We start from the raw sequence: 18,564 nt of genomic DNA, 5'->3' as shown, positions 1-18,564 counted from the left end.
CAAGTTAGTTAATTTGGACAGGTAAGTCTTAGCATGTTTAAAAAATTATTGAAAATCACTGACTCTATATAAATACATGGTATTTGTCATTTTTTATTATTGTTGTTGTTGGATGGGGTGATGGTGATGATAGTATATTTTCAAGTTAAAATGTAATTCTTGAAGATCTTTGTACTAAAGTCTTCCTTTAAAGGCTTAACATGACACGAACTGATCTTGGGTTCAGGAATACTATACTAGTGGAATTCAGGCTCTTTTTGAACAATAAAATATCTGAGTTTGCCATGAATCTTATGTAGTAATTTGGAAACAAGGCAGAAATTTTAATGGTAATTACAGATTAAAATTAAATAAAAATCTTTCTGCATAAAATTTTTTAAATACTTCATTCTTTGTATATTTGTCTTTTTAGCCATACGCATGAAGTGTAATCATTTCAGCACTTTTATGCTTATCAATCAACCGAATAATAAATATTCATTAAGCACCTATTATATACCAGGAACTTAAGTGATAGGGATACAAGTACAAAGAATGAAATGATACCTACTCACAAAACACTTACCATTCCAGTGAAGGAGTATAAAAACATGTGTTATAAATATGTTTACATGCATATACACAAAGTAAGTAATATAGGGTACTAAGGGAAGGAGGACACCAGCAGCTGAGGGGAATCAGGAAGGATCAGGACAGGCTTCATTCAGAAGGCAGAGCTGTGTTTTAAAGAAGGAGAGGGATGCTATAGGTAGAGGTAAAGAGGAAATACATTCCAGAGACAAGGGAGACAACCAATGCAAAGGTATGAAGATTAAAAAATGGAGTGTTGTGAGTGAGGAACAGAGAGGTCAACTTGGCAAGATAGCAGAGTGTGAGAGAAGAACTAGTGTACAATAAGCTTAGAAAGATAGATTGGGGCCAAGTGTATAGTACTTTAAAAGTAAAACCAAGGAGTTTATATTTTAAATCAATAGGAGTCATTGAAATTGAATCTGTACTTTAAAAAAATACTTTAGCATCAGTGTGCAGAATAGACTAGAATCATGAGTGATTTGAGGCCAGAAAAACCACTGAGGCTGTTGCAAGAGTCTGGACAAGAGAGGATGAGGACCTAAACTAAGGGGGTAGGTCCATGAAAAGAGAAAATGGTCAAATGTGAGAAATGGTGTGAAAGTAGAAATGGCAAGATTAGGCAACTGACTGGGTATGGAGGATGAGGGAGAACTGAGAGTCAGGAAGGTGGACAAAATAACAAGCCTGAGACATGGAAGAATGGTGGCGCCTTTGTCAGAAATAAAGAAGTCTGGAAGAAGAAAAAATATGGGGGTGAAAGAAGGATTTCACTTTTAGAAACAGAATTAAATTTAAGTGACAGGTGGTGCAGTGGATCAAGTGCCAGACCTGGGATCCAAAGTACTCATCCTTGTGAGTTTAAATCTGACCTTGGACATTTACGAGCTGTGTGATTCTGGACAAGTCACTTAAGCTGTCTGCCTCTGTTCCTCACCTGTAAAATGAACTGGGGAAGGGAATACAGACTACTCTAGTACCTTTGCCAGGAAAATCCCAAGCGGAAACCTGAAGAGAAGACATGACTGAAAACTGCACAACAACAATGACTGAGTTTAAGGAGGACTGAATGAAGCCTTAGGAGAGAGCATTAGGCCGATGACCGGCATAAAGGATAAATAGTTAAACCTATGGGAGATGAGAAAGTTCTTAAAGAAAGGAGTGAAAATGACTGAGCTTCGGACAGGTAGAGTCTATGATGTGCATGATGAGCCAGGAAAGGAGACTGAGAGGGACTAACCATCTAAATGGGAGGCAAACCAGGAGAGGAGAGAGGATGTCACAAAAACTGAGAAAGAATGTCCAGGAGAGGCTGTCAACTGTCCCAAACAAAGTATTCGGGTCAAGAAGGTCTGATATTGAGATTAAAATAGCACTGGTAACTTTGCAGAGAGGAATTCCAGTTGAGAAGTACCCTAAAAGCCAGACTGTAAAGGACTGAAGGAGAGTCAGGGAGTACACATGCTTCATTTTTCCAACTTCAAAGATGAAGGAAAGCTCCCAAGTTCCATCCGGGTAAGAGTCATTACTGCTCTACAATTTTGAAAATAACTGAATTAATAAGCATTTTAGGAACCACAAAGAATTGGTATACACACACTTAAGTGAACCCTAAGTTGTATACTAACTAGCATTTAAATAGTACTCTTAAGGTTCTCCAAGCATTACCATGTTAACTCATTTGATCCTCTTAGCATCTCTAGGAAGTTTTACATCTGAGTAGTCACACAGCTGGTAAATGTCTAATGGAGAGATCAAACACAGGCCTTCCTAATCCAACTCTTGCACTGTATTCACTATGCCTTCAGTGGCTGCTTTTATGAAATATTTCAATATTTTATACTAATTTTATGCACAGAATGACACATTTTCCACATTAGAATGTTCATATAAATATAATTTAGATACAACTGAATGGTTGAAAAAAAGCATCCTAAAAAATGTAACATCATGTCACCTTTAATCATTTCTCTTATATTAATGCAGTAGTTTTAAATATATTTAATATTTTACTAAGATATGATGAATGGAATTACCTGCAACTGGAACAGAATTTTTTTGTTTTTCTCTATTTCAGATGTTTGGGATTGCTGTTGCTCTGCAGCTTCTTTGACAACATCAGAAAATGAAGAATCATTTTTCTGAGCCATATCTAGAGGGAAGAATTAGATTTATTTTGAAATTAGGAATTAAAATGCAAATGATAAAATGAGATAATAGTAAAGTACATAGCATAGTGTCTAGTAAGACATTGTAGAAATGTTAGCTATAATTAGATTGCTAAGAAATTTCATTTTCTTTATACTAAACTCCCAAGTTTCCTTTTCTCCTTAAGTTCATAAGATTTAAGACCAGTAAGCTTCCTTTCTATGGACATAACTGAATTCTAAAGAAATTATGAAAGCCATTTTTAACCCTCCACATGGACTTCTGATGCAATTATACCTATTTCCATTGAACATGATGTCATTTTCCTATTTCATCAGTCCATTTCTAAATGTATTATAATTACAGGCACATAATAAAAATGTCCTCTAAGTATACTTGATTACTTTATTATGTATACATGTCTTAACATATATATTTATTTTCTAAACACTATGCAATCCTCTTCCTGACCAAATTTAACATCCCCTTCTCTATCCTACTTTGATGTTGCTTTTGACATAGTTATCCCATTTACAATTACATTTCTTGCAGTGGCATTGTTCTGATCCTCCCACAACTTCTGCTTTGCTATATCCTGTTTTCTTCTTCCCATTCCCTCTTGGTTGGCACAGCAGAAATTTCAAACCACATCATCTTTTTTCTTCTAATTCAACAACATCCCATTTCTCATTCTCTGGCTTATCTGCTTCATTTTATTTTTTTTTATTATTTTTTAAATAACTTTTTATTGACAGAACCCGTGCCAGGGTAATTTTTTACAACATTATCCCTTGCACTCACTTCTGTCCCAATTTTTCCTCTGCTTCATTTTAATTAATTGATTTGCCTATTCTAGATTGATGTTTCTTAAATTTTTTCTATTTTGACCTACTGTCTACTCTTGAAGTTCACCCTAATTTTCAAAAACCCTCCAGGATATATCCACTTTATCTCAAGTTCAGTGGTTCAAAAATAGTATTTTGATCTTTACTATAAAATCTACATATCTCTGTGGAGTAAGTAGGGAGATGAAAAAGATAGATATAGCATTGAATTGTCCTATCCCCAAGAGCATGCACATGTATCAGTATTAAATAATCAATAGGAAATGAAGAGGAAATTCTGTTTTTACTGACTCACTGACTCATTGCTTGGTACATTAGTATTTAAGAATTTTATCAGTTACATTTTATACTGCTTCACCACTTCCATAAACTGAAAAATTTAAATTAAATACAAAACAAGAGGAATCCTTCCAGAAAAAAAAAATGGTTCAGGAAGGAGGAAGGGATTGGACTGAAAGATACAGATTGGATTTTCTATATATGTACAATCTATAGCATAATAAGTTGATTATACAATAAATGCTCTTTTACTAATTAAAGATACCAAACACAAATAACTCAGAGAAAACATAAGAAAACAGATATAAAAGAAAGATTTAAATACATAAGTAGTACCTCTTTAAACTTGACAAATTAAGAAAAAAATATGAACTGTCAGCATACAAATGAAGGCAAAACCATTATTGAACAAAAAATTATCTTCTCAAGAAATAGACTATATATTAACTGTTTGTCCTGTATCACCCTATATCTCTAAAATCTGATATAAAAATATAAGAAAAAGAAAGCTAAAAGGAAGGAGGCCCCCTAGATTAAGAGATTTACCAGGAATTTGGAAAGACTGAGATAAATGCCTAAGAAACCACCAGAATTATAAAATTCTGCCATTTCCTATGCCTTAGTCCATTCCTTCATTATGTTACTAATTGTTATCCTTATGCAGAAAATTGTGAAGGTTATGTCAGCATCCCACAATCACTGAGAAGTTAAAGCCACATGCTTCCCCCCCCCCCCCATCAATCCAAATTCCTCTTTCCTTTTACCTGTACTCTAATCTCTGCTGTGAAGGGTATCATCCACTCTTTTCATTCCATTATTTTATGTTCCTTCTGCTTTTGCATACATAAATAATGTATACTTTATTGGTTCAGGTGTTTACAGCAGCACAGGCTAATAGAGGAGGAGATCACAAAATCTCCTATGAATCCTATTGGCTTCCTGCGGTGATAAGTGATGTCTCCAGTCATAAGATGAATGAATCATCTATGCCAGTAGTTCTTAACCTTTCTTCTCACTGACCCTTTTGGTAATTTGGTAACTCTCTGGGTTTTCAGAATTCAGAATAAAAGCTCAATATAAAATACATAGGTTGCAAAGAAAATATATTCTATTGAAAAATCATGTGTGTGTGTGTGTGTGTGTGTGTGTGTGTATAAACAAAGTCATGGCTCCTAATCGATCTAACTTAATATTGGGGAGGTTGGGTGATTCACAAGGTTTTGATGGGAATAAAGAGAATTCAAAATCAAATTCTGACTTTCAATGCAATGTTCCTTCTACTGATCTATATTTTCCACATTTCTTGACTTCAGTCCTTACATTTTCACTTCATATTTAAACTGGATTGTAAACTACTGAAGGACAGACTGGCTCTTTTGGGTCCTGCACAGTGTGCAGAACAATTGACTGTTCCTTAATACTGGGTCTAACTAAAGAGAAAGTCTAAGAAAACAGGCTGATAACATAAAGATACTTTTAAACAAATCCATGGTCACTCAGACCAGATAAAACATATTAAAAAACATAAAGACATGTAGCTACTGAGAAAAAAATCAGACTTATTTCAATCAGTCCTGATAATCAACAAAAGAATGAAGAAGAAATCAAAAGGTTAAAAAAAAGACAGACAAGAAAACCTGCCATCTATTGTTAAGGCCTTGGGATTCCACATATTAACAAAAATCTTGAAGGGATTCAACAGTTTCAAAATTCAGATTTCTAAAAATTAAATCTTTAGGCGTCCGGCCAAGACGGCGGAGAGGACACACACATCCATCTAAGCTCCTTCCTGCTCTCAGAATACTTTATTTCATGACAAGGCCTCGGAATTAGGGCTTGACTGAAAAAGCCCACAAATAATTACCAACCGAAAAGATGCTCCAAATTCCCCAGGAAAGGTCTGTTTTTGTCTGCAAGTGGGGATGGTCAGATCGGGCGCAGGCTGAGGGCAGGCAGCTCACACTGAGCAGACCGGAGCGGGGAGGGGTGTGATCTCAGCCATTTCTGCGGGGAGAACTTTGCCACAGTGTGGCTACTTTGCCCTGGCAGCAGGCCAGCAGACAAGCAGAGCAGCTGTAAACACAGGGGGTAAAGACTCTAACCCCAAAAAGCAGGGTCTCTCAGGACCTGGCCATGCCCACCCACAGTGTCTCAGCCACTCTCAGAGTCTCAGAGCGCAGGTGCAGCTCAGCCATTGCTGTCCTTCTAGGGCCTCACTGCTGCTCCCTATAGTCTCTAGAGGAAGCTTGGAAATATGGTCCAGCCCTCCTCCCCCTCCACATTTTTTTTTTTGTTAGTTTGTTTTCTTTGAATCTTCTTTGACAAAATGAGCAAAAAAAAAAAAAAAAAAAAAAAACATGCTCTAACAATAGCTTCTATATGGATAGAGAGCAGACTTTAAACCCTGAGGTGACTAAAAACAGATTGTCTCCAGATGAATCCCCAAAAGGGGATATGATCTGGTACCCAACACACAAGACTCTCATAGAAAAAGGCTCTCACAAGAGAGCTAGAAGAAAAATGGGAAAAGGAAAGGGAGGGGTTGGCAAGAGGGTCTGGATAAGTCATCACACCCATTTAAAGATAGAGTGGATAAAGAAATCAAATCCCTAAAAAACAGAATTAGTGAGTTGGAAAAAGAAACTAGCTCTCTAAAAAAATAAAATTGGCAAAATGGGAAAAAATTCCATAGAACAAAACAACTCAGTTAAAAACTCAATTGGACAATTAGAAAAAGAAATTTAAAAGGTGAGTGAAGAAAATAATTCATTAAAAATTCAACTGAGCAAATGGAAGTGAATGATTCAAAAAGATACCAAGAATCAGTCAAGCAAAACCAAAAAAATGAAACAATGGGAAAAAATGTCAAATACCTTCTTGGGAAAACAACAGACCTGGAAAACAGATCTAGGAGAGATAATCTGAGAATTATTGGACTTCCTGAAAAATATGATGAAAAAAAAGAGCCTGGACATTATTTTCCAGGAAATTATCAAAGAGAACTGTCCAGAAGTTATAGAAACAGAGGGTAAAATAGACATTGAAAGAATTCCTCGATCACCTACTGAAAGGGATCCTGAAATCAAAACTCCAAGAAATAATAGTGGCTGAAGTCCAGAACTATCAGATGAAGGAAAAAATACTACAAGCTGCTAGAAAAAAAATCAATTCAAATATAGAGGAGCCACAATAAGGATTACCCAGGATCTAGCAGTATCCACATTAAAGGAGCAAAGGGCCTGGAATCTGATATTCTAAAAGGCTAAGGAACTTGGTATGGAGCCAAACATAACTTAGCCAGCCAAAATGATCTGGTACCCAACACACAAGACTCTCATAGAAAAAGGCTCTCACAAGAGAGCTAGAAGAAAAATAGGAAAAGGAAAGGGAGATTAATAAAATTGAAAGTAAAAAAACTAATTGAATTAATAAAACTAAGAGTTGTTTCTATAAAAAAACAAACAAAATAGATAAACCCTTAGTAAATCTGATTTAAAAAAAAGAAAGAGGAAAATCAAATCGTTAATCTTAAAAATGAAAAAGGAGAATTTGCCACTAATGAAGAGGAAATTAGAACAATAATTAGGAGTTACTTTGCCCAATTTTATGCCAATAAATTCAATAACTTAAATGAAATGGAAAAATACCTTCAAAAATATAGCTTGCCCAGATTAATAGAGGAAGAAGTAAATTGGTTAAACAGTCCCATCTTAGAAAAAGAAATAGAACAAGCTATTCACCAACTCCCTAAGAAAAAATCCCCAGGATCAGATGGATTTACATGTGAATTCTATCAAACATTTAAAGAACAATTAACCCCAATGCTATATAAACTATTTGAAAAAATAAGGATTGAAGGAGCCCTACCAAATTCCTTTTATGACACAGAAATGGTACTGATAGCTAAACCAAGTAGGTTGAAAACAGAGAAAGAAAATTATAGACCAATCTCCTTAAAGAATATTGATGCTAAAATCTTAAATAAAATATTAACAAAAAGATTATAGAAAATCATCCCCAGGATAATACATTATGACCAAGTAGGATTTATATCAGGAATGCAGGGCTGGTTCAATATTAGGAAAACTATTAGCATAATTTACTATATCAATAACCAAATTAACAAAAAACATATTGTTAGGATTCTTACAAGGTGCCAAGTCAGTTATTTAATTTAGCATGGTACTTAACAGTTCTCTAATTCACTAATGTAATTAGTACTTATTAGAGTTCTACAAGATTCACACCTTTAAGAGAGCATATATAAGCTAGGACCCTCAACCAGGATTCAGTCCAGGACATTCAGAAGTCAGAGAGGACAAGCCCATTCTTTGAGGTGGAGACAGATTCATTCCATTCTCCATCTTTGTGCTGGCTGGAGGCTGAAGTATAAACCTTTGGATTGGGAGACATTTGGAGGGAGTTAGAGACAGAAGCTGGCAGAGGCAAAGGACTAGAGGCAAGATCTGGAAGGCCTCCAGAAAACTAGCCGAGCCCCAAGTGAAGGAGATAAGATTTTGATAGAAACAATACAGTATTTGGACTTTAACTCTTGGCTGAATTTGGAGTGATTATACTAAACTAAAAGGAAGGCTGCTCCCAGAAGCTCCCCAAAGAAACCTGCTCCCAGAGAACATTGTAATTTAGAGAAGAATGGCTAGAAATTGGAAAGTGAATGGATGCCCATCAATTGGAGAATGGTTGGGTAAATTGTGGTATATGAATGTTAGGGAATATTATTGTTCTGTAAGAAATGACCAGCAGGATGAACACAGAGAGGCTTGGAGAGACTTACAAGAACTGATGCTGAGTGAAATGAGCAGAACCAGGAGATCATTAACAACAACAACGATACTGTGTGGGGATGTATGCTGATGGAAGTGGATTTCTTCGACAAAGAGAAGATCTAATTCAGTTCCAATTGATCAATGATGGACAGAATCAGCTACACTCAGAGAAGGAACACTGGGAAATGAATGTGGACTACTTGTATTTTTGTTTTTCTTCACAGGTTATTTTTACCTTTTGAATCCAATTCTTCTTGTGCAACAAGAGAACTGTATGGTGCTGCACACATATATTGTATCTAGGATATTATAACATATTTAACATGTATAAGTCTGCCTGCCATCTGGGGAGGGATGGAGGGAGGGAGAGAGGGGAAAAGTCAGAACAGAAGTGAGTGCAAGGGATAATGTTGTAAAACATTACCCATGAATATGTTCTGTCAATAAAAAGTTATAATTTTAAAAATTAAATATTTATTTAGTATACAATAGATTACATAAGTATTTATATGTGTATATAAATACATATGTAGATGTGTGTCTATGTGTGTACATATATGTGTACATGTATACATGTGTACATGTATATATACACATATACACACATAGGTTAGCTGCAAAATAGTTGGTTAAGTCATTCAGTCTCTCTGATTATCTTCTCATCTAAAATATGGACTTCACAGTAGTGTTGCTTGTGGCAGAATCATCTGAAATAATAAATGTAAAGTGCTTTGCAAATTCTAAGGTGCTATATAAATGATAATGATGATAATAATAACAGAAACAAAATAATAAGTAGAACTAGTAATAGGAGTACATAATTGGTTCCCAAAATGTGAGTCTCAGATATTGGGGGTGGGGGGTCTATGGAGTTATCATCAAGATTTTCCAAGAATCTGTGTATTCACTAAGCATTGTCATTTTGGTCTTTTGTGTTCTCTCTTAGGTCTCGCTTAAAAGTCCTTTATTTTCTGAAGCCTTTCCTTAATCCTTCTGAAAATAATCTTTCCTTCAAGGGGTTTTATATTCCCCTATACTCTTATTTATAAGATTATAAATTATTTATGGTCTAGCATTCTTATTTATTTTTACATTCCCAATGACTCTTACGAGTACACTGCACAAGTAGTTACTTACAAATCTTTCTTGAACAAATATATGTTTAATTTTCATTTAACTGGGAAATTGAATGCTTTGAATCTAAGATTTCAAAACTAAAGCTGATACTGGAAGGGAAGCAGGGTGGTTAGTAATAGGTATTTAGGGTGGAGATTATTTAATGGGACTGAGGAATTTAAATATTTTTTTTTTATTTTAAATTTTCAATAGGTTGAGGAATTTTTAAGTACTTTGAAATGCCCAGCAAAAACTTTATGTAAATAAGTATGGAGTAACTCAGTTTGAGTAAAAATTGGGAGTTACTGAGGCAGAGAGTCATAGATCTCATGGCCTGACAGACCCATAAATATAACTCTGAGATGCTAACCAAAAGTAGACAAAACTTAGCAGAAAGAACCACTGATCTTTTGAGGTACATATATTAAAGAAAAGTTATGTTATCACTGGTATTTTCTCCATTGTGAAGGGAAAGAATATGTAAATAGTATATAAGAACATCTCTTTGCCATGACAGCTTTGTTGTTTGAAATATTCCTTTTCTGTTTTTTCCACTGGCTGGTTTAGAAAGGAAAGGAAAATTAATTTCTACCTTTGACTATAAAACACTGGTACTTTTTACACTTGCTTTGTAAACTCCTATCTCAGCTCTGTGTGAAACCACATTTCAGACGGAGATAGTCCTGGTACCTTGTGTTTACTGGCACAGTTGGATGATATCTCATCCTGGATTCTTAATCAGTATATGAAGTAATGGAAATGAGAACCTGGGGAACTGTCTGTCTGACAGAGACTCTGGAGTATCCTCCTGTAGTGAAAGATATATGACCTGTAAGATTCCTTACAGTACTGAGTTTCTGTGCATCTTTCCCCTATTCATCAGCTAAGCAAAGGCACAAGATCATTTCTAACTATTCTAAACTGCAACAGAATCTCTGCATCCCAATACTCTCTCTCATTCATTTTAAGCAAAGGCACAAAATCATTCCTAACTATTCTAAACTGCAATAGAATCTCTGCATCCCAAAACTCTCTCTCATTTATTTTAGAGATCTTTATGCCTTCTAATCCATATATGATGAAAGAAAAAAATGACTTAAGTCATTTTTATTCAAATATAAAGCATTCCATTCTTTCTTTTTTGTTTTTAATTTTAATGTTTTTATTTTCTCAATTATGTGTAAATTTGTTAACGATTTTTTAAAAGTTTTGAGTTTCAAATTCTCTTTCTCCCTTGCCTCCCTCCACATTGAGGAGGTGAGCAATATAATATAGGCTATATATGGATAGTCAAGAAAAATATTTCCATTTTAGCCATGTTGCAAAAGAAAAAAAAAAGACAAAAAAAGAATAAAGTTTTTGAAAAAAAGTCTGTATTCAGACTTCATCAGTTAGTTCTTTCTGTGAAGGTAGATCATATTTCCTTTGAAACTGCCTTAGGTCATTGTGTTGCTGAGAATAAGTCATTCAAAGCTGATCATCCTACAGTATTGCTGTTTCTGTGCACAGTATTCTCCTGGTTCTCTTCATTTCATTTTTCATCAGTTCATGTATGTCTTCCCAGATTTTTCGGAAAGCATCTTGCTCACCTCTTAAAACACAACAGAATTCTATCACAATCATATGCTGCATCTTATTCAGCAACTCCCCAATTGAGGAGCATCTCAATTTCCGATTCTTTGCCGTTACAATAAAAATTGTTATTTTTTTTTTTTTTACACACAACTCCTTTTTCTTTTCCTTTTATCTATTTGGAGTACAGATTAGTGGTATATTGCTAGGTCAAAGAGACTCCATTCTTTCTTACATTCTTTTTAGATTGAATATTTGGTTTTTCTGAAGAAGCAACTTTATTAGCCTTTTCTTCCCCTAAGCTTTTCCCAAAAAAAATCTTTCAGTTTTTTTTTTTTTTTTTTTTAGCCTCACTCCTGGCATTTCAAACTAAAAGAGGTTTTTTGGGAAAACACTGGGGGCTTGACTGACAGAGGAAAGATGACAGAACCACTGCCAGTATTTGGCAAGTGTAATTACCCCCACGGACTATTTGAATAGGGGTAGAGCTTTAAAAAAAAAAAAAAAAAAAAAAAAAAAAAGAGGAATATTGGACTAGAGGTCTTTGATGTGTATGACCAAAGAAAGGGAGGGCTGAGTATGCTCTAGAATTATCTCAGAAAGCAACATATTGTTTAACCCGAGACATGAAATTATAGGATATTAATGTTGGAAGGGACCTCAGAGGTCTAATCCATATGTGAGCAGGAATCCTATTATATCCCTGATAAATCATGCAACTTTTACTTGAAGACCTACTGTGATAAGGAACTCAACTACCTCTGGGGATGGCCCATTGTCCTTTTGTAAGTCCCTAATGGAAAGGAAGCTTTCTCTTAAGTCAAGTTGAAATGTCCTTTCTTCAACATCTACCTCTTGCTTCTAATTCTGCTCTATAGAGATAAAGAAAATATGCATATGTGTGTCTTCCATGATAGCCCTTATCATCTCATCTCTTCTTAAGACTAAACAGCCAATTTCTTCACAGGAACTTCCTCCAATTGAATGTAAGCTTCTTACAGGCCAGAATCATTTCATTTTTGTCCTTGTAATGTTACCTTTGCCACAAGCCCTTCTCCTAAGGAGGGTAAATGGTGTGAACAAGGATGGAGATAATATTAGGTAGAATGTGTTTAACTAGCAGTGGTTAGTCTATCGTGGCTAGAGCAGAGCATGTGGGGAGTCATGAGAGGTCTTTCTGAAAAAGAAAATTATAAATGATCACTAGGCAAAGGAGTTTAGCATGCAATTCTAAGTCTTAGAAGGGAAAAAAGCAAAGGACTGATTAGTGTTGTATATTATTCTGGTAGTCAGTCAGTAAGCATGTACCATGTGCCAGACGCTGTACAAAACAAGGTGGATACAAAAAATGGCAAAAGATAGTTCCTGCTTTCAAGAAGTTTAGATGCACTGGAGCATCTTGAAAGAGTAAAAATATGAAGACATAATGGAATGCTATAATCTAGATGGATAATGATGAAAGATCTATATTGGGGTGCTGGAAATGGGAATAGAAAAAGAAAGAATAAATTACAAGAAAGACTATAGAGATATGGGTGGGACTTGATAATTACATGTAAAAAAGTAAGGAAGAAGAAAGATAATACTGAGGTTTTGAAAATGGAGTGAATGATAATGGTATGGTGAATGGTATGTCAAACATGGTACCACATATAGAAAATGGGAAATTAGGAGAGTAGGAATAGAGGAAAATGTTGATTTCAATTCTAGTCAAATTGAGACAAATATTGTGATTTTTTTTTAATCTTGAAGAGTAAAGAGACTTAATAGCCTCTGAGAGTATAAGTAGGGTTAATTTTATAGCTTTTTTATTGTTTTATTTTGTATTTTATCCTGATGCTTAGTAGGGAATAAGAGGCAATATGATATAATAGAACACTGGTATTAGCATTAGAGGATTTAAAGAAAATAAACTCCTTGAGGGCAGTGTTTATTTCATTTTTTTTTTTTATTTATATCCCCAACATCCAGCATAGAGCCTGGTGCATGATAATTTTTTTTTAAATTAAATGACCTGCATTCAGAACCTATTTCTGCTGACTATTGATGTGACCTTGGAGAGAAACTTAACTTTTCTGGACCTAAGTTTCCTTATTAAAATGAAATGTTCAGACTATATTATCTCTGTTTTTTTTTTTCCAGTTATAATTCTTATGATCAAAGAGGGTTTGAATTTTAATTTAAGGTATGTTAAAAAATACTTGACTGAGTATGCTTAACATTAGAATAGGTTCTAGAAGGAAGTATAGCAGACAGGAAATTTTGCTGAATTATTTATATAGAGACAGGCTGAATAATAGGTCTCTTAATTTAAGACATGCGACAACCTTTATATGAACCCAGCCTTGGAAATTCCCTTGTCTATCCTTAAATGTTAAGTGCTAAACTATTGGGTGATGATTCCTATTGTGTAAAACTCAATTGCTGAGCTGTTTCCCAGACAAAAAACTAAATTCTGCGCAAAAAGTACATCTGTGACCTTGCTTAGAGACGCTTTTATTCAGCGCAAACCTATAATTAATGCTTTAAAATGCTTCTACAGCTAATTCCCCCACCACAGGCATATTATTGGGGTTTTCCCTGGCTTTTAGAGATACAAGCTTCCTTTTCAATTATCTTTTATTTTATTTTATTTTTTTTTTTTGTTATAATGTTGTGACTTTTTGACATGATATTTCCCATACTCAGACTCTCTACAATCAAAATGAAGCTTTCAAATCATCTTTGCTAGGATTTTTGAAAAACAGGATTCATTCTTATCTGTCCTCCTGGACAGTTTGATCTTAGTCGTAAAGACAACTGAAGATAATGTAATATAGTGAAAATAGAATTTGTTGCAACTATAGTTTTGGTATATTATCAACTTTCTACTTTTGGATAAGTCCTTTTCCTTCTTGGGAGGAGGGCAGTCTCAGGTTTTCTAATCAGTAAAATAATTTGGCAAGACTAAATCTTAACTAAAATTATTTCTGAATCTAAAATTCTATGATACTTCCAATTCCATGAACTTTTCATCTTTTTTTATTCAGATTCTGGTACTTTTTATCTAACCAGTTAACAATCCTGAAGATTATTTTCAGAGATATATCAAATTCACAATTTCTTTTAGTCTTCACAATAATTCTGTGAGATATGTGCTATAATTAATTTTATTTTTACAGTTGAAGCAATTGAGGCAAACAGATCTAAGTACATAGCTAGATCTATGTGTTTGAGGTGAAATTTGAACTCATATCTGCCTGACTCCCAGCTGTTCAATGCTCTGTCCACTACATTATCGAGGAAGGAATTTGATTTTTCTATAAATTTTATGCTTGATTGTATTCAGACAAATAGTAGTCTCTGTCTGTAGTCTATTTGTTTTACTTTGGGCTTCAATGGCAATAAATAGGCGGTCCTTAGATTGCTATATATTAAACTGAAGTAAAATGGGCTGAGGGCTTACAGTAGAATATTCTAATTCCATTGAAGTCTTGCACTCATGCTTCCCCAAAATATGGAGGTGACTATAGGATATGGAAAGACTCCAAGCAAAGTGCATGACCTGGCAGGTCTTGAGGAAGGGCTCCAGTTGTCTGAGGCTCAGACTTAGTTAAGTTCAAGAAGATTCATTATCTGATTGTCACAGCATGATCATTTTTTTAACCACAGTAACTGTCAAAAGTCTGTCTACTACAGTATAAAGCATTTGCTTTTTAGTGGAGAAAGTATCCAAACTACTGAAATCATATATGTGGGAAAAAATAATTTTCAATATAAACATTTTTTAAATTGTTTTAAAATTTGAAAAAAAATTTAATTTTTTTCTCTTTAAGTCAACTATACTGATATCAAAAAGGAAATATTTCAATTGATTCAATTAAAATAGCTAATAGCTAACATTTCTATAGCATTTTAAAGTTTGCAAAATGCTTCATACATCTCACCTTATCTTCCCAGTAAATCTTGGAGGTTAGTATTATTATCATCTTTAATTTACAGATGCAAAGATGGGAAACTGATACTCAAAGAAGAAAAAATTATTTGCCCACAGTTACATAGCTCACATAACCCATCTGAGAGATGATTTAAAATTAGGTCTTCCTGAATTCAAAATCAACATTCTATTAACTGCATCATACTTCCTTCCACTTGGAATACCAAAAACTGCATTTTTTCTACATTGCAACTGACTTCAATTGATAAATGGGAAATTGAAGGCAAAGTCAGTTCAAAATGCCACTTTCTTCTATGCAGTTTTTCTTATTCATAGAAAATCCAAAAAGCTTTCCCTCCTCTGATTTTGCATAATATTCTGATTGTACTATGCTTATGCCATTTATTACATCTTGATTTATAATATATTCAGGACATATTTTCTCTACTGGATTGAAAGTACCATGGCAATAGGGACAGTTTTATATATCTTTGTACATCCCACAAGACTCCATGTTTGCATTAGAATTACAGGATATTAAAGCTGGGAAGGACCTGAAAAGTCATCAAGTCAAACTGTCTCTTTTTAATATAAGTAAACTGATATTTGAAGAGGTGCAAGTCAAATAGTAAGTTTGTTGACCTTCAAATAAAACTTATTTCTGGCGTATTCCATTCTCACAACTGGAATCTAAGTAAATATTTCTTGAATAACTTGAGATGTTGACAATAAATGAATGACAGTTAAAATATTACAAATTTAGCAAAAGCATTGCCTTTTTTACAAGATAAATGTGGGCTAAGCAATAAATTCTATCCTAAGATAAATTCTAAACTGATTTAAGGATCCCACTCAAAGAACAGTTATTAATGTGCTGATTTCAAATTGGAGGCATATGTATACATACATACATATATCTATATCTATATAGATATAGATATATATCTCAGCAATTGAGTTTTGCACAATAGGATATAGATGGATATATAGATATATGTATATATAGTGGAATGTATGTATATATATATATATGTATATGTATGTATGTGTATATATATACATATATATCTATATATATGTGTGTGTATAGATATAGATATAGATATAGATATGCATATCTATATCTATATATAGATAGTATAATATATAGTGGAATATATATATATTCCACTATAGTGGATAGTATATATAGTGGAATGTCACCAATTCTTGGCCCTGTGTTATGTAACATTTTAGCAAGGTCCTAGATGTAATAGATATATATATATGTATATGTATATCTATATATAGATAGTATAATATATAGTGGAATATATATATATATTCCACTATAGTGGATAGTATATATAGTGGAATGCCACCAATTCTTGGCCCTGTGTTATGTAACATTTTAGCAAGGTCCTGGATGTAAGTAATAGATATATATATATATATATATAGATAGATAGATAGATAGTATAATATATAGTGGAATATATATATATATTCCACTATAGTGGATAGTATATATAGTGGAATGTCACCAATTCTTGGCCCTGTGTTATGTAACATTTTAGCAAGGTCCTGGATGTAATATATATATCTATATATATCTATATATATATATATATGTATATCTATATCTATATATAGATAGTATAATATATAGTGGAATATATATATATTCCACTATAGTGGATAGTATATATAGTGGAATGCCACCAATTCTTGGCCCTGTGTTATGTAACATTTTAGCAAGGTCCTGGATGTAAGTAATATATATATATATATATATATATATATATATATATATGTATATCTATATATATATATAGATAGTATAATATATAGTGGAATATATATATATTCCACTATAGTGGATAGTATATATAGTGGAATGCCACCAATTCTTGGCCCTGTGTTATGTAACATTTTAGCAAGGTCCTGGATGTAAGTAATAGATATATATATATATATATGTATATCTATATATAGACAGTATAATATATACTGGAATATATATATATATATATATTCCACTATAGTGGATAGTATATATATAGTGGAATGCCACCAATTCTTGGCCCTGTGTTATGTAACATTTTAGCAAGGTCCTGGATGTAAGTAAAGAGAGCATCCTTTTCAAGTTTCTCTGTGATAGCTAGTCAGCATCCAGTCTATAATATGATAGGCATATTATGCATCGTAGAACATCTATTTAGATCTATGTATGTTTCTACACCTATGAATATTTCCCAATTAGAACATTGGATAGACTCTTCTAAGATGACATTTAATGCAAACAAACATAGACCCTCACAGCTAGATTCAAAACATCACCTTCACAAATAAAATATAGAAACTTGTGGTTAAACAATATCTCTGTTTTTAAAAAGATTTTCTTCCATCCACATTCAGAGAAAGAAATATGGAGACTAAATATAAATAAAATATATATAAAAATAAATATATATATAAATATAAAAATAAAAAAAATGCGTAATATTTCCTCCCTTTTGTGGTCTGATTTTCCTCGTGCAACGTGACAAATATGGAAGTATGTTTCCAGGATTGTACGTGTTGAATCTATATCAGATTGCTTGCTGTCTTGGGGAGGGGGGAGGAAAGGGACAAAGGGAGAAAAAAATCTGCAATTCAAAAGCTTACAAAGGTGAATGCGGAAAGCTGCCTTTACCTATCTGTGCAGGTAACTGGGATAAAGCGCTATTAATTGGAAGAGACTAATTCTCAGAGATCGGTTTTACAGGGTTGCAGAGTCACTGTAAGTCTCCAGGGCAAGATGGCTTCCAAAATGGAGGCTTCTGGGTCTCCATCGTTTCCGTCATTTCTGGGTCCGTAACAATGGAAGGCGCAGTGCTCCGGGACCGCGCACTGACACCTAGGGTAGTCATGGACAAATCGGGGCCGGGGCCCACCCGCACACTGCGGGGCCGGGGCCCACCCGCACACTGCGGGGCCCGGGGCCCACCCGCACACTGCGGGGCCGGGGCCCACCCGCACACTGCGGGGCCCGGGGCCCACCCGCACACTGCGGGGCCCGGGGCCCACCCGCACACTGCGGGGCCCGGCTCTAACTGCCTTCGGGGCTTTGTTTCACGGGCGTGGGTGGGCCGGGGGAACCTGACACGCGAGGAAACTGAGGCTCAGAACGGCGTTAGGGCCAGAGGCCGGGCGCGAGCCGGGCACACCGCGGCTTCCGAGAAATGGCCGCTGTGGGGGGCTCGGGAAGAAGGCCGCACGCTCACGCACCTGAGGGGGGGGGCACCTCGCTTTCTCGGGCCGCCCCCTGCTCGTCGCTCTCCTCGCTCTCGCTCGCCTAGCTCCCCCGCCT

The 18,564-nt window shown here is 34.8% G+C and overlaps 1 protein-coding gene across 3 annotated transcripts in view; it reads right to left on the bottom strand.

The window, feature by feature from the left end:
* The window catches only part of CCDC122 (coiled-coil domain containing 122), a 36,590-nt gene extending 18,033 nt beyond the window's left edge, over positions 1–18,557 (bottom strand). Inside the window, exons 1-2 of one of the 3 annotated variants that reach the window (XM_031958409.1) lie at positions 18,483–18,557; positions 2,607–2,722 (exon numbers count right to left, since the gene is read on the bottom strand). In XM_031958409.1, the coding sequence (XP_031814269.1) occupies positions 2,607–2,720 (114 nt within the window). In that variant the 5' untranslated portion in view covers positions 2,721–2,722; positions 18,483–18,557. Of the gene's footprint in view, positions 1–2,606; positions 2,723–8,089; positions 8,231–18,482 lie in introns of those variants that run through there. The other 2 variants (XM_031958410.1, XM_031958408.1) reach the window with 2 other exon arrangements.
* Between the last annotated feature and the right edge of the window lie 7 nt (positions 18,558–18,564).

The sequence above is a fragment of the Sarcophilus harrisii genome, chromosome 3 (genome assembly GCF_902635505.1).
Source record: "Sarcophilus harrisii chromosome 3, mSarHar1.11, whole genome shotgun sequence".
Classification (NCBI taxonomy): Eukaryota; Metazoa; Chordata; class Mammalia; order Dasyuromorphia; family Dasyuridae; genus Sarcophilus; species Sarcophilus harrisii.
Note: the sequence above shows the minus strand (reverse complement) of the source record. Positions and strands in the feature narration are given on the sequence as shown.